The 14569-nt window shown below is 29.7% G+C and overlaps 5 protein-coding genes across 8 annotated transcripts; 2 read left to right on the top strand and 3 right to left on the bottom strand.

The window, feature by feature from the left end:
* Positions 1-28: 28 nt before the first annotated feature.
* LOC105661953 (uncharacterized) lies at positions 29-5168 on the bottom strand. 2 transcript variants are annotated; one of them, XM_012280875.2, is made up of 4 exons: positions 5063-5168; positions 3249-3286; positions 2270-2515; positions 29-539 (listed from the first exon to the last, which is right to left on the bottom strand). In XM_012280875.2, exons 1-4 carry the CDS (start codon positions 5064-5066, stop codon positions 423-425), a joined length of 405 nt encoding a protein of 134 aa, XP_012136265.1. In that variant the 5' UTR covers positions 5067-5168; the 3' UTR covers positions 29-422. The 2 variants fall into 2 exon arrangements, with proteins under 2 accessions (XP_012136265.1, XP_012136266.2); XM_012280876.2 differs by lacking the exon at positions 29-539 and adding an exon at positions 874-1580.
* A 405-nt stretch (positions 5169-5573) lies between these two features.
* Positions 5574-8611, bottom strand: LOC100874772 (X-ray repair cross-complementing protein 5). Its single transcript, XM_012280874.2, has 13 exons — positions 8328-8611; positions 8136-8246; positions 7831-8045; positions 7604-7732; positions 7434-7512; positions 7224-7361; positions 6998-7151; positions 6786-6925; positions 6568-6711; positions 6340-6485; positions 6039-6278; positions 5812-5962; positions 5574-5736 (listed from the first exon to the last, which is right to left on the bottom strand). Exons 1-13 carry the CDS (start codon positions 8346-8348, stop codon positions 5722-5724), a joined length of 1683 nt encoding a protein of 560 aa, XP_012136264.1. The 5' UTR covers positions 8349-8611; the 3' UTR covers positions 5574-5721.
* A 212-nt stretch (positions 8612-8823) lies between these two features.
* Positions 8824-11125, top strand: Slbp (Stem-loop binding protein). 2 transcript variants are annotated; one of them, XM_076538594.1, is made up of 5 exons: positions 8824-9051; positions 9205-9235; positions 9310-9888; positions 9965-10089; positions 10867-11125. In XM_076538594.1, the coding sequence occupies exons 3-5, from the start codon at positions 9347-9349 to the stop codon at positions 10977-10979; spliced, it is 780 nt and encodes a 259-aa protein (XP_076394709.1). In that variant the 5' UTR covers positions 8824-9051; positions 9205-9235; positions 9310-9346; the 3' UTR covers positions 10980-11125. The 2 variants fall into 2 exon arrangements, with proteins under 2 accessions (XP_076394709.1, XP_012136277.2); XM_012280887.2 differs by having other exon boundaries at positions 8824-9131.
* On the bottom strand, positions 11037-11952 carry LOC100878365 (uncharacterized). Its single transcript, XM_012280886.2, has 3 exons — positions 11862-11952; positions 11421-11614; positions 11037-11322 (listed from the first exon to the last, which is right to left on the bottom strand). Exons 1-3 carry the CDS (start codon positions 11862-11864, stop codon positions 11037-11039), a joined length of 483 nt encoding a protein of 160 aa, XP_012136276.2. The 5' UTR covers positions 11865-11952.
* A 243-nt stretch (positions 11953-12195) lies between these two features.
* LOC105661954 (dim gamma-tubulin 6) lies at positions 12196-14556 on the top strand. Of its 2 annotated transcripts, none has more exons than XM_012280883.2 (8): positions 12196-12407; positions 12473-12770; positions 12840-12993; positions 13067-13209; positions 13295-13485; positions 13560-13950; positions 14021-14233; positions 14313-14556. In XM_012280883.2, the coding sequence occupies exons 1-8, from the start codon at positions 12318-12320 to the stop codon at positions 14474-14476; spliced, it is 1644 nt and encodes a 547-aa protein (XP_012136273.2). In that variant the 5' UTR covers positions 12196-12317; the 3' UTR covers positions 14477-14556. The 2 variants fall into 2 exon arrangements, with proteins under 2 accessions (XP_012136273.2, XP_076394702.1); XM_076538587.1 differs by having other exon boundaries at positions 12473-12775; positions 12845-12993.
* The last annotated feature ends 13 nt before the right edge of the window (positions 14557-14569 follow it).

Here is a 14569-nt window from a genome sequence, read left to right as displayed (position 1 = left end):
AATAAATCAAGACAGAAGGATAATACAATTTTCAGGTAAAAGTGTCTTTTATTTTCTATGTAATCAATAATTTACATGCTCAAAAGATATTCACTTTCATATATTATTTTCTTTTTACAGTATGTTACGCGTATGTTACAAGTATATTACAAACCCTAAAAAGAAAAGCTTTGTACACTTCACAGTGAATAGGAACGTTAAATATTTTAATAACAATGAATCTTTATAACTTATCAAAAACATGAGATGCGGCAAGTCTTCAGAATATTAAAAAGATACAGGAACTTATTATTTACAATTGACAATAAATTACGTGAATGTTACGATAAAAGCATTTGATCCAAGAATTTTAAAATATAATTTAGAAGAAGCTAAACATTTGCCAGTAAATCTGAAAGAAAGGCATGTATCAAAAATTCTCATCATTCAGTATCTTCAATCTGATTCCTATTCTTGTACATCTCTTTATCGAAAGCTAAAAACTTTGATAAACGGGAACCATTGTATGGTACTTCGCTTCCAGGAGGGTGTAGTCGCATCTAAAACAGAAACGTACACAATTCAAATGCAAGAACCAAATAAAAATTGAAGAAGTAGTGCATTGACTGCCACAGAGTTACAAATTTCATAAGTATTTAAAATTAGGTAAGTTAAAGATGTGATTTTTATAGAAATTTAAAAACATACAAGTAGCAGTCAACGTGCTGAATATACTTCATTTTTCATGTCAAACTTGAAGAAAATATTACCTACCGCACATGTTTCATGTTCTTCAGGTTCACTTTATAAAATAAAAATTGAAAAAGAAGTTAATCCACAAATGCTATACTTAGATTGTCTCAAGAGCAGTACTTAAAAGTGAAGATTCCCAGATACTTTCTTCTAAGATTAATTTATTTTCATAAAGAAATACAAAACTAAAATTTTGTAACTACAATTTTGTTTGATATTAAACCTGAACAAAAATAAATGCAAGTTAGTGTGCAAACAGTTATCAAAATATCAGCTTTCGAAGCCACTGTAATTAATGATCTTGCCCACAATCCGTCGACTGTTAGTTTTATTAATATTGTTACAAAAAAAAATCTATAAATATTCCGGCACCAAGCTCGAAAACTACATAGCACCGGTCTGATCTTACAATTAAAAAAATATAAAACTTGACAATTTCGAGTTAAAAAAGCGTGAACTCCATAAAGACTATTACATGCGATACATGTTTCGTTAATACGATTGAATCATTGCAAAGATTTGTACTAATTTCCATCTATAAATGTAAATGCAACGATCTAACAATCGTAGAGTCACTTAGTTTTTAAAACTACAGCAGAACTCCATTTAAATACGTTTGCGGGACAAGTGGACATCGTGATAAATGGAGTTTCACTGTTAAATCTATCTAATAAACGTCATAAAAAATATTTGACTCGTAATAGAACTGGTGGTTGCAAGTTTGAGCATTAGTGGAAGGAGCCGGTATTTGCAAAATTGGCTCGGCCGTGCAGCAATAATTTTCTCATCTATTTGCTGGTGAAGTCATCCGTAGTTTTCGCATCCCCTTCCATATTTCTGAATCGTTTCTGTAAGAAAACAAAACCGACACCAGTCCGTTACACGTGATGAACAATGCTGTGTTACGATGATAGGATGAGGCGTGCATAATCACTGATAAAACTTTGGCTTGGCTTTATTTTTGGTCGGGTGCTCTAGAGGCTCAATTGGACACATTCTTTTTTCTTCAGCAATAATATTACAATGCATTTGACTTCTTTATTATATGGTTGTGTTACAAAACTAATATTGATACATAAAATGTCTAATATGATTGCACAAAATTAATATAAAAATAATACTCAAGACATATGTTCATTGGACGTAATGAAAGATCAATTTATATTAAGAAATATACTTTCATTGCCTGTCACTAAATTACAATATAAATCCGCAATTTATAAACTCATACTAGTTCTTGGTAACATAAACCATACAATAGTTTATCCTGCTAATGTGTTGTTTGTATAATATCTATACATGAACGTGTTCCAATTAAACCTCGCAATATGTGATAGTTTAATCGCGTTAACCGTGTAATGCATGAAATGCAGCTTAAGCGCATAAGCTCCCTGTTGAACGCTTGATTAAAATATCATCTTAATCGTTACACTTAGGTACCTGATCGCGTTTCACATAATAAAGTTTTCCAAACGTGGATCGTTTTTCGCCGAGAAATTTTGTTTATTCAGGGCCCGTGAGCTCACCGATGACTCACCATAATTCTATATTTCTCTTTGCAGGCGTATTCGGTCTCGTCCACGTCGTTGTAGCAATCACTTTTGTAATCGGGCGGTATCGGTTTGCCCTCGAATTGGCAAAGTCTGGACAACGGTTTCGCATTGACGATCATTTTCTCGAAACCAGTCGGTTTCTGCTGCGGACAGTAGAACACGTCTGGCGTGTTCTTGTCGAAAACGATGCTCTTTCGCATCATGTCACCAGCTTCCACCGTGAGAAATACCTGATGGAAGGAATTCGATGATTGGAAGAAAATATTTTGAATTTTACCTAGATAAAAATATATATGACATTTCTTTTCTTTTCTAATAAAAAATTAAGAATGGTTCTTTAACAAGGAAATCCGATTCAAGAATGTAGTTTCCCTGAATTCTACCAGAAATGAAACATTGTAGATGGAGGTAATTCATGTCAATCGCTCTTATTTAACGTAATTCATTCGTCGTTAACTTTCCACTTGTGAAAGGATCGATATTCTTTGACTGCGGGTTCGCCAGTTTTACGCAAGAAATTGTACGCGGTTTGCGTGCGATTTCTTTCCTGGCGTAAATACAGAAAAACGTTTAATATTGAAACATTATGTTTCTATGGTGTACATTTTTGCTTCCTAACATTTCTAATATATTACAGAACCTGGAGAATATAAATAATAAATCTATACATTTTTATAAAAATTGTTCCTCCACGTCGAATTACAATATGCTTAATTAATGCTACTCTTACTATTCTTATGTTAATGACATTGTTCTAGAACCTGAAATAATGAATGCAAAAGTGAGAATATAAACACAAAAATTTCTCTCGTCTCCCAATTAATTTGGACAATGAAAGTTCCACTTGAAGATGAAATCCGTAATTTATTATGGCAGTGAGCGTTTCAATGCTCGCGAGTGAATCTCTTCCGGGATCATGAAAAGCAGGAAGTACACCGAGGAAAGTGTGATCGAGAGACTTACGGATAGCATGGCCAACAGACAGCAAACGTACACGGCTCCTGGAATCAGAAAATGGGATTAGCTTTGCGTGAAAAACGGAAGGGCGCAAAAAAACATATTCCGATCGTGCAACCTTGTGCAAGATCGCTCGTGGACATACTCCATTATTAAGTAAACGTAACTCTGTGAAAAGTGGGCCGCCAGGAAAGGGAGTCAATGCCGTGTGAGAGACGGTGGTGTTTTTGTCGTCACTTAATAATTACTAACACCTTGTATAGCTTATTCTATTGACTAAATAGAAGGAATGATATATTATTATATATTGAAAAATGTGTTGCTATCAAATCAAGTACAAGTTGAAAATTTGCCAGCTCATTTTAAAATTTAAACTGAGTGTGCTAAATGAAATAGATCAGTTTCTATAATGTGTTAATTAAAAAAGAGAGAAACACCATTCATTGATCTTTAACACCGCTCAAGCGCGTCTTTTGCAAGGACGACAAGATCGCTGCGGTTCCGCGTGGTGCGTTTGATTAAGCTGATACCCTTCTGACATTTCGTTGACAGAATACGATACTCACGACTCACATGTTACAATACCATTGTATCTAGTATTTTCCGATATAAATTATCCTAGCATGCATGCATTAATAGTTGACTTGAAATCTGGTTAATTTAAAACACTGCTAACAATCGATGATTTAACATTCAGTTGGACATAAATAGAAAATGATCACGTTCAGATGTGAGGTAACAAAGTTGTAACTTAACTGTAATTACTAGTACATACACTGCACATAAGTACTGATAATTATATGCTAGCGACCATGGCATATAATTATGCTCGAAACATTATTTCCTCTTTAAAATTTATATCACAGCAATAAAAGAGGCATTGTTATGCTAATCGAAAGTAGAGTCAACTTCGAAAATCAGCTTCTCTCATCAAGATGTTCCTATTTTTTCTAGGTCAATGTTTAACGAGGTGTAAAAGCGCAAACGTTACGAAAGTGATTGCTGATTTACCTAAAACACCGAATTAAAAGGGTAACTTATGATCGCGTACAGTGCAAGATACATTTTGACCTGACATTTCCGTCTCGACATTTGTCTGTGACATTTAAGACGTCCGACGATTCACTGTAGCAAACATAAATTTGTTGCTAAATAATTGTCGGTCAGAGATAGAATCTGGTTTGAGTTTTTTAAAATCAAGAAAGGGAAAGTTAAATTCGATTCGTGTAATTGCAAAAACATATGTCACACTATTGAAGAAATAATGTTTTATGAGTTATGAAGTTGTAATGTGTGTGTACTATATCGAATATCCCTATATCTTTGAACATTAAAGCGATACCGTATACTTATAGTGATATAACATAATAACACTTTCATCTCATGATAATTTACATAACATTATACAGGTTTTTACGTATGGAAAACATATGAACAGTCCTCTAATTATTTACAGTGCAATTTGGATAATAACATGCATTTGTAACTTCTATTACTGTTATACTCATTGTCTGATAATAACTAAATTACGTTCCTTGTTAGTATCATACCGTAGAATTATTTGATGTTAAATTTGTTAATTGCAATTTATTGCTATGTTGTGTCACCAAAATAGCGTCAACGTAACACAAACGCCTAATGTACTCGCGAGTTTCATCCTGCATACCTAAACGAAGACGCAAGAAATTGTGTGGGTTTCTCCGTTTTTCGTGGCTAAAAGAAGCCTTATTACGAGACGATGCCTGGTCCAATGTTAAATAGACCGATCAGATTTAATTAAGTTTGTTAGGTAAATTAGCGCAAAACAAACTTGAACTTACCCATGCTGGTGAACGCGTTTTCCACAGGTAACGACAACACCTGTTGATCCACGCGAGACGGCGTCTCTTGGTTGACTGAGATTGCAGGCGAATTCTCGTCTTCCCCGCAGACCCTGAAAGAGTGAGTGCCGTTATGTTGTACAGGATGTATCAGAAACGTCGGACATAACAGTACGCGACCATACGGTTGAACGTTTTATAAAAAGAAGAAAATTTTGTTGGAGAAAATAAATACATTTAACTTTCTCCTTTTGCAAAGTTAATTCAAGTTGCAATACTTGGGAATAAATAGTAGAAAAAAGCAAATGTTAAAAACCTTTATCTTCTAAATCCTGTGATTTTATTCAACTTAATTAGTGATGTTAATTTGTTCTTGTATAGTTAGAATTTTGGATAGTCTGAAGATGAATGGAGTAGGTGTTATGTGGGCAGGCGACCTCGTCCTTCCCATATTCAGATTGGATAGTGTCATCGGTTAATAGTGGGCTTTATTCCGAGGACTTTCTTCTGATTAAGGTACAAAAGAAGGTTGTAATACTTTATTTTAATGTTTGTACAATTCCCTTGTATAAATAATACAAAATAAGTAAATTATATTATTATATAAAATATAGTTATTTTCTTTTATTAAAAAAAGAATTTCAAACATCTTATAGCAACTATATGTTTGCAGCCTAAAACAAAAAATATGAAATACATTAAATAGCTGCTATAAATATGTATGCAAATTTATTTATGTATTAGCATACCAGTTCATCGAAATCAACATCTGAGGTATCCATAGGCGAAAATAATTTCTTATACGAATCGTTTTCGGCAGCAATCTTGTCTTCCATTTTAGGTTCTATTTTAGTATTGATATTATCACTTTCCTGACCATCTTCCTTTTCTTTCTTATCGCTTTTGTAGAAAATATTTTTGTTACTTGATGTAATGAAAATATTAGTCATGTTTAAACTATACTAAGAATTCTTACTTTGTTTTGGAATCTGTGTTCTGTAACTGGAATAATTCAGCAATTTTTTTTAAATGAACTTTACTTTTTTCTTTCACCAATGGAGCTTCTAAAATTTCTTTTAAATAATTCTCCATTGACGGTAATGGTTTATTTGGATTCACAGCACGATATGATAACATGTGCCATCTATGCTGTACAGCAGGATCTGGTACGCATCCCGGTAGAAAGTATTGTCTTTCATCCAGTTCACAACTATCTCTGTTCAAAAATATATACAATATAAATAATTATAAATCGAACAAGACGCCAGTGTACATACCCTGTGTCAGATAACATCAGAGAATCTATTAAATTATCTATAGCTTCATTTTGTTCACTAGACAATTGTTTAACCACAGATTTAATGGGTCTCGTTTCCATAACTCTTCGATCCTCCGCAAACGTTAAAATAATTTCTACCAAACACTGTGTAAACATAAATAATAAATTTTAAGTAATAGTATGGATTTATACAGATAATTTCATTTAAATGAACATATTAAAATACCCATGGTTCATCAGGAATGTCGATGCAAGGAAATAATACTACCATTTTAGGTGCCAAATTCTCTCTATAAACTTTTCTTACAATAGCAACCGAATTTGTTTTATGCATCGCTTGTACCAAGCTGTAAAACGTTTTCGTTGTCTCCTAAAAATAAAAATAAATTTAACACAAGTAAATAGTTACAAATTTTTAATGAAAAATAAAATAATAAAGCATACTTTGACTTTGTTAGAAGGCAAAATAATATGTGTATTATTGCCATACAAATACTCCAAATTAATATTATCTCTATTTGTAAAGCAATGGATCTTATAACTTTTCGGTCCACTTTTGTAACTCATCTTCTCTTCTTGTTCCTCTGTATTTATAAATATATTTATATATTTGTTCATTTATAAAGAAAGTAAACAAATGGCAAAATATAATATACTTTCAACTGGAAAAAAAGTTCCTCCATATTTATATCCTGGTACAATCTCATCCTTTGTATAAGTAGTTCTCTGTCTATCCACATATTGTGTTTTTGTTTCAACTTTCTGATCATCTTTGGCCCTCCGCCATGACGGCAATTTACCAGTGTCTACCTAAATGAAAGTTATAATACTTAATAAAAATAATTGTGTGTATACACAAATCTGTCAAAAATGATGCCTTACTTTAACATAACTAACAACTGGTATTTTCTTATCAACTAATTCCAGAGTAAAATAAGTAGGAGAGGGTTTTTTTGGCATTTCTGTATAAAATCTCAAGCTTGATATAGCATCATCGAATGTTATATGTTGACCACTTATCTGAAATACATGAAATTTAATGATATTTAGTTAAATATATTATAAATATTTGCATATTAATATTTATGTAACCTTTTTATGAAGATCCTTAAGAAGCTGTTCACTAATTTTAAGAGAACTTTCAGACCTCTCATCCAGTGACTCCTCTCCTCTAAAAAGGAAAAGTTATGTAATTACAGTAAAGACCTGAATGTATAAATAAATTTTATGAAAAAAGTATATATAAAATTCATTTCTATTACATTGTAATCAACTCAATCCTTTCTGAAAGAAATTGTTCTCCAATTTCATCTGCTTCAAATTGTGAAATAATATCTTCTTCTTCATTAAAGTCAGATATTAAAATAATTCTCTTCATAGAAGCATCACAACTAGAACACAAAAGTAGTTAAAATTAATGTCCTGTTATACTATTTTATTACAAAATTAGTATCCATGAAGAATGTGGCCATCAAATTTTTACACATACATATTTTCTTTCATGAATTCCACTGCAGCTTGAAGTGCTTCAACCCAATTGGAGCAATAATTTGTACCTTTCAAGTTTACAAGTTTTCTTATCAAATCCCAATTTGGTACTTGGAAGTCTGCGAATTCTTCTATATGTTCTGCATTTAAACTGTTTTTTGTATTGGAAGAACCCATCACTATTATTGCAACCTCATCTTTAGGTCGTAAAAATATCTAAGAAACAATATCCAATAAGAATCTAAACTATGTAATAAAATGTTCAGAACAATAAGGATTGTATTCAAGCCATAATTGATTTCATACCATTTTCTCAATTTTTCTTTTAGCAATATCTTTTGCTTTTTCCAATAAAGAAGAGTCATTTGATTTACCAGGACTTGTTACTCCAATATTTATTATTAACATTAATGATTCCTGAAAATTACATGAATATTTCATTATTAAAAGATACAAAGTTTGTAACATATATAAAAACAATCTAAAAATGAATATAACCTTTTCCTGTTTTGGAGGCATTTTGCATCACTATAGTCAGCACAAATTTTTGTAATACGTAGACTTAAAAACAAATACTGAAAAAGTCAATAATAATACTGATTGTCAAGTAAGAATTTAGCGTTACTTTTATGACTGCAATAACTCAAATTATAACAGTATAAGTATCACGTATGTGAATAAGTTTTCTAACATATCTTCAATCGATCAGTATGACGTAAATATTTTATAAGGTACAAAATTTGAACATTGCATAAACAAATAAAGTGAGAATTTATGCTATGTACTTTACAAACTCATAAATATAATTGTTATTCTACATAACTATTATTATCTGTCATTATCATTTTCATACCATGGTGTATTAATAATACCAATCGATTTGAAAATTGATAATCTAAAATTACTAGAATAGTAACCAGTCGAGGAAAAGGCGCTCAATTATTGCGGACACTTCGTAATATTCAATTTCAAAAAAAGTCAAAATAAGATTAAATAATAAATGCTAAAGCAATTTTTACAGCGATATAATTAGTGAAACATAAGCAATGAATTTTTGAATTTTTCTATAGATATTATATTTATAATATACATGTTCTATGAAGATCGTCAAAGAAGAAAAAGATTTTGAAGCTATTAACCTAACTTCGATCTTATTTCATTCTTCAGAATGCGCGTATAACAGGCGATAAGGAAGGCGCGCAACGCAGAATTTATAACACTTGTAAGGATGAAGTCCTAAAATTAAGTGGTATCTTTTCGCGTACTTAAAGCTTTTGCATTTCGTGATTATAAAAAATAAAAGTAAATTATTAAATTGTTGTATTTATTGTAAAAATGTGTATTTAATAATTTTATATTATAAACTTTTGTACAGAAGGTCTTTCGTTCATTTAGGTTACATTTAGGTAAAGCATTATTTATTTATTGTTTTTCTTTCATTTGAAGTATAGTTTACATCAGTATTAATCTTTGCCTTTAGGTTGTGTTCAATTACTGTTTTATATAATTAAAGTACAATGGAATTAGATACGAAAACTTCATGGATAGACTTGACAGATGAAGATGATGCTCTTCTTAATGAAGCCATTTGTATGAGTTCAAACGAACTCAGCAAAATAGTAAACTCTAATAAGGAGACCGAAAAAACTGGAAATTCTTTAGATATAAAAATATCTGAGCCTAAAACACAAGTCAGTAATGATCAAAAGATTGAGGAGGCTATTAGTTCCAATGTATGTGTTAATAACAGATCTTACTGTAAAGAAAGCGAAACACATAATATAAAATGCATACAGTATGAAGATAATGTAAAAAATAAAATAGAAGATATAAATAATGCTCGTAAAAGACCTAGAGAAAGTAATACAAATTATGAAGATGTAAAAATTTTTCGTAGCAGACATTATAGTGATTCAAGTTCTACCACTAATTCTTCAGATAATGGCAAAAGACGTGTAGAATATGAAACAGATCCTAAGGTGTTAGCTCGTAGACAAAAAGAAATAGATTATGGAAAAAATACTATTGGATATGATAGATACATTCAGGCTGTGCCGAAGTAAGAATTTAGTGTATTAAAATATTGCTAAAAGCTTAATACAGAAAATTATTATATTGGTTATATTTTATTTTAGAGAAAAACGTACAAGAGAGCATCCAAGAACACCACCAAAGTATATTAAATATAGTAGAAGAGGATGGGATGGTATGATAAAGTTGTGGAGGAAACAACTTCATCAGTGGGATCCTCCACAAGATAGTAATAATTCCACTTAAATTGAAGTTATATTTAAACTGTATTACATGAATGTTATCTTACAATGCACATTGTGGTTTTATGTTTTTTTATATTTGTATAAAATTTCATTAGCATAATATAATTAGATGAACTATCATAACAAATTTTGGTACATTGTTATACATATGTATTAAAAAAAAAAACAAAAATTAAATAGCAATATAATTGAATAAAACTGAAGCAAATTTAAGCAATATACAAATGCATTCAACCATGAGTATATGTGTATTATTGTGTACTATTAGATATAAATATGTACAACTTGAGTACTGCATAATCAGAAATGAAAAGTATGAATCAGTATTATTTTCATAACTTTTTGCCTTTTTTTGTACTTTACATATTTAATTACATACATTAAGTAAGTGGTTAGTTATTTACAAAGATTCATTAGCATCTTGAATTATGAAGAATGGAGGTCATTTGGCAGAGAATGAGGTTCTAATCGTTTTAAAATTGTATCAAGTTTTTCATTCGTTCTTTGCTCCATTTGTTCTATTCTTTTCATTATTCTGGTTTCCATATCACAAAGTTTGTTGTCAATATAAGTTGCAATATCTGTAATACTTGTGGTATTCTCAGTAGTAGATTGTATTGTTTCTTGATCATTATTTTGTTTAATGTTATTGTTTGTTGACGAATTGGATATACTTTTGTTACATGGTTGAACATCATTGGTGGCATTGTTCCCTTCGTTATTCAAAGTAAGCTTAGTAAGAAAATTTTTAATTATTTCAGGATTAAACATATCACTGGGAAAACTGACAGGTTCATTAACAGGCTCTGTTAAATATAGTCTTATTCCATATATCCACAGAACTGAATTTTTACTTTTGGTTTTTGTAAACTAAAATAAAGACTTTTTAATAGGTAACATTCTTATGGTCTCCAAAATACATTACACATAGTTAGCATACCTTAATACCAGCTTCAGTAGAGTAAGGAATAATTGTTGATTGTGCAAAATAAATAAAATTATCCTCAAAGTCATCTATAAGTTCTGCAAATATTGTTCTGTCATATTCCCCAAATTGTTTAAAAAATTCTAACACATAGGCCTCTGAGACTACAGCAATGGAAGATATTCTTTGATTATTATTTACTTTTATATCTAACATACATGGTTCATTATTAGATTCAATCGGTTGTAATGATATACATGTATTCACAGAAACTATATCATCACAGTTAACCCTATAAAAGAATTCAAAGTTTTGCATTCATTTACAGAAACTTATGTTTAAAATTTTAATATTACATAGCTATATTTTTAATGTGTAAACATTTATTACTTTATTGATTCCTCACAGGAGGGGGCCAAGCTGAAGACATCACAAAATTGTTTATTGTTATTGATTTGCCAGTTACACGAGATGTGCAAACAATCCTTATTTAACAACAAAGAATGATCATTTTTAGCATTATTTGGTACTTCCATTGCATATAACAGGTTCTTTAGTAAATCAGTGAACACTACTCCTAAATACTAGAAAATAATATTCACTATTACGATAATGTTATTTTAAAATAACTTGTTTTCATTTTTGTCATTTTTACGAAGGTTATGAGGGTTCAAGAAAAGTAGCAATACTTTTCAATTTTACAAATAATTAATTTATAAAAACTATATGATTTGCAGTCAGGAATAATTATTCTGTATTTTGATTTTCATTATTAAATACTAAATATTAATACGTGTTGCATCAAACACGAATTACAACCAGAAAACTAACCATTTACTAACTGGTTTGTTATTAAAAAATACTTGGCCATCGAGCGGTAGAAAGTAGAAACTAATTCTACTTAGCCAGTTCCACCTCCGGCTGCTAAATGTCGCTACATGTATCTTTTTTCATGTATCTTAAATGGCGCTAGTGATACTATTCTCGCGTAATCTGAATTTTAAAATACATGTTCAAATAAGGTTTTCAAAGAACTTTCATTTTTATAAATTACCTTACAAAACATCTAATATAAATAGCGTAAATTTATTGTGATTGCGTTATTCATTTTCCGTTTATATTTACTATACATTATATATTTTATATTTATCATGAATTATGTATGTCCGAAGTTGTATTGTATATCAACATTTTTTCTAATGTCCGTTGGAAATATTTACCTGTTTTATAACAAGAAAAGCAGATTATACATATAACGTTTTAAGTTATTTTTGTAAATAATATAATATGGCAATAGATGCTTCATTTTATAAAAATGTGTTTTTGCTTATGCAACTTGTACCAGCATCCTATGAATGTACAATAGTCTTTAAAAAGGTATCGTAGTAAAGCAAAATTTGTAATAATTGTTACTTGTATATTTAATGTAATAAAACTTACAGGGAATGTTTGATAAACCAAATACTTCTGGTTTTATTCATATTTCTCATTATTTATTATCTATATACAACGCAAAACAGTTCAAAAAAATGGTTGCATGGCCTATTATGAATAAAATGGATGAAAAGAAATATCGTGTGGAAGTAAAAGAGTATTTAGAAATTGTGGCAAATGAAAATCAAGATATAAATTTTCCAACAGTACTTATGACTCATTTATTGCAAGCAGGAGGAACAAAGTTTTTAATTACTATGTGGAAATTATCACAAATTAGTCTCAGAAGTTATATTACAAAACATTGTAAAGTATAACACAAAACTTAAAATCTAATTTACATTTCTTCATATATACAGATTAATTCCTTTTTAGGTCAGAAAGAGGTTTTGCAAGCACCTAGTATTGGTAATAACATAGATGTTGTTGAGCTATACTTGAGCACTATAAATTTAAAACAAAATATTATTATTTCTAAGTTTTATGAAAAAACAAAAGTAATTTCAGAGCGCTTTAAATATTATATGAAGTAAAATTTATTTTCTTTCAATAACTATTATCATGTTAAAAGGTACACATTGCCTGATAATTTAATTTTTTAGATGCAAATCTAATGATTTAACAAAAATGCGAACTAATATTTTTGAAATTAAAGAAAGCTTAGTTAATTTTGTACCAGTTCTGCCAGTTAATTCACTAGTTGCAATGCAACTAATTGATATTGAGAACACAGAAGTCATAAAATGTTAGTACCTGATATCTTATTATTTTGTTCCATAATAATTTAATTTTTGTACCAAATTATACTTTATGTAACTTCAAACTTTCAGTGTGGAAAGAAAATATTAATGAAAAGATAAAGTATTTGTCTAAAAAGAATTTGGAACTGAAGAGAGTAAAAGATCTGAGTAATATGTTATGTGTTCTGAGTATGTCCTCACATTCCAAATCTTTTGATTGTGGTAGTCTTCCAAAAGTTAGCAATGATATAATACCATTATATTCAGCTGATGGCATACAGGTAAGATATACAAAAATTAAAATATGTATTGTTAAAAAGTCATATTAATATCTTATAATTCATTTTATTTAAAGCATCTTAATTATGGACTGTACATGAATGGAAATTTAGTATTTCATAATTTATTACTGATACTTAATCAAATATTCAACCAACTATATTTCTGTTTAAAAATGACTTACCTGATAGACTTCTCTAGTCATGAACCAAAAATAACTGAACATTGTAAAACAATGAAGTTTCAGGAAACGAAATTTCAAAAATTATTAATACAAATTTCTGATATACTATGTAATGTACAATGTAATTTGCAAGAGAAAACCTTCAACTGTACATTTGAAACAGGTGTTCTTTTCCCTATAGATTCAGAACAAATTTTAACTTCTCCAAAATTCAACTTTTTTAACAGTGAATACATAGACGATGAAAAACAATTTAAACAGCTATGGTGCTCTCCAATACAAGGTAATTTAACTTCTTCTTGTAAATGAAAAATAAAGATATATTAAATAATTTAATATATATTATTTTTTAGGAAAATATAAAAACTTGTTCTCAAGATATAAACGTTTTTTTAATTCATTTAAAAGTCAGTTTGATGACAGTATAGACAATATTGCATTAAATTGGAAATCTCCTCGAGGACTATCATTAAGTAACAGGAGCAACTCATTCAACAGAATAAAAGTTTCACCAAGATATTCTAGATTGTTTTCTAGTAGTAATTTAAAAACAACTTACTTCAAAGGTTTATTAAGATATGTCTACATTAAAAAGTAATTGGGTTAATAATAAAGTATAATAATTAAATTCTACATATTTTTCAGATAATAATGCAGCATCTACTCCAAAACTCTCACGAATACAGACAACACCAAAGAAGTCTGCCATTCAAACTCCAAGTGCAGAGATAAACATAAACTTAGCAATAAAAAATATTTTTGATCTTTCGCATAAACTTAAAGAAGTTGTAGCTTCCTTGCCTAAATAGTATAGTTATTGAATTTGTATTTGCGGTATAAGATATGTATGATATGTTAAGTTAATAAAAGTTTGCAGATCTCTACTTAATCGGCAATTTTAT

Source organism: Megachile rotundata, chromosome 13 (assembly GCF_050947335.1).
Source record: "Megachile rotundata isolate GNS110a chromosome 13, iyMegRotu1, whole genome shotgun sequence".
NCBI lineage: Eukaryota > Metazoa > Arthropoda > Insecta > Hymenoptera > Megachilidae > Megachile > Megachile rotundata.
The sequence above is the reverse complement of the archived record's forward strand: the minus strand, read 5'-3'. Positions and strand labels throughout refer to the sequence as shown.

Excerpts from the sequence above, each read along its gene's own strand:
- LOC100874772 (XM_012280874.2), bottom strand. The coding sequence starts at position 8,348 with ATGCCTCCAAAACAGGAAAAG. Across the intron at positions 6,279-6,339 it reads CTGATGTTATCTGACACAGG|AGATAGTTGTGAACTGGATG; the intron begins GTATGTACACTG and ends ATTTTTGAACAG. Across the intron at positions 5,963-6,038 it reads AACACAGATTCCAAAACAAA|CGATAAGAAAGAAAAGGAAG; the intron begins GTAAGAATTCTT and ends TTTCTACAAAAG.
- LOC100878365 (XM_012280886.2), bottom strand. Across the intron at positions 11,323-11,420 it reads TCCTGTGAGGAATCAATAAA|GGTTAACTGTGATGATATAG; the intron begins GTAATAAATGTT and ends ATTCTTTTATAG.
- Slbp (XM_076538594.1), top strand. The coding sequence starts at position 9,347 with ATGGAATTAGATACGAAAACTTCATGGATAGACTTGACAGATGAAGAT. Across the intron at positions 9,889-9,964 it reads TACATTCAGGCTGTGCCGAA|AGAAAAACGTACAAGAGAGC; the intron begins GTAAGAATTTAG and ends ATTTTATTTTAG. Across the intron at positions 10,090-10,866 it reads GTGGGATCCTCCACAAGATA|GATTAAACATATCACTGGGA; the intron begins GTAATAATTCCA and ends TAATTATTTCAG.
- LOC105661954 (XM_012280883.2), top strand. The coding sequence starts at position 12,318 with ATGGCAATAGATGCTTCATTTTATAAAAATGTGTTTTTGCTTATGCAA. Across the intron at positions 12,994-13,066 it reads CGCTTTAAATATTATATGAA|ATGCAAATCTAATGATTTAA; the intron begins GTAAAATTTATT and ends TTAATTTTTTAG. Across the intron at positions 13,210-13,294 it reads GAACACAGAAGTCATAAAAT|TGTGGAAAGAAAATATTAAT; the intron begins GTTAGTACCTGA and ends TCAAACTTTCAG.
- LOC105661953 (XM_012280875.2), bottom strand. Across the intron at positions 2,516-3,248 it reads GTCTGTTGGCCATGCTATCC|GTATTTCTCACGGTGGAAGC; the intron begins GTAAGTCTCTCG and ends TCCTTCCATCAG. Across the intron at positions 540-2,269 it reads AAGAGAAATATAGAATTATG|ATGCGACTACACCCTCCTGG; the intron begins GTGAGTCATCGG and ends TTTCTGTTTTAG.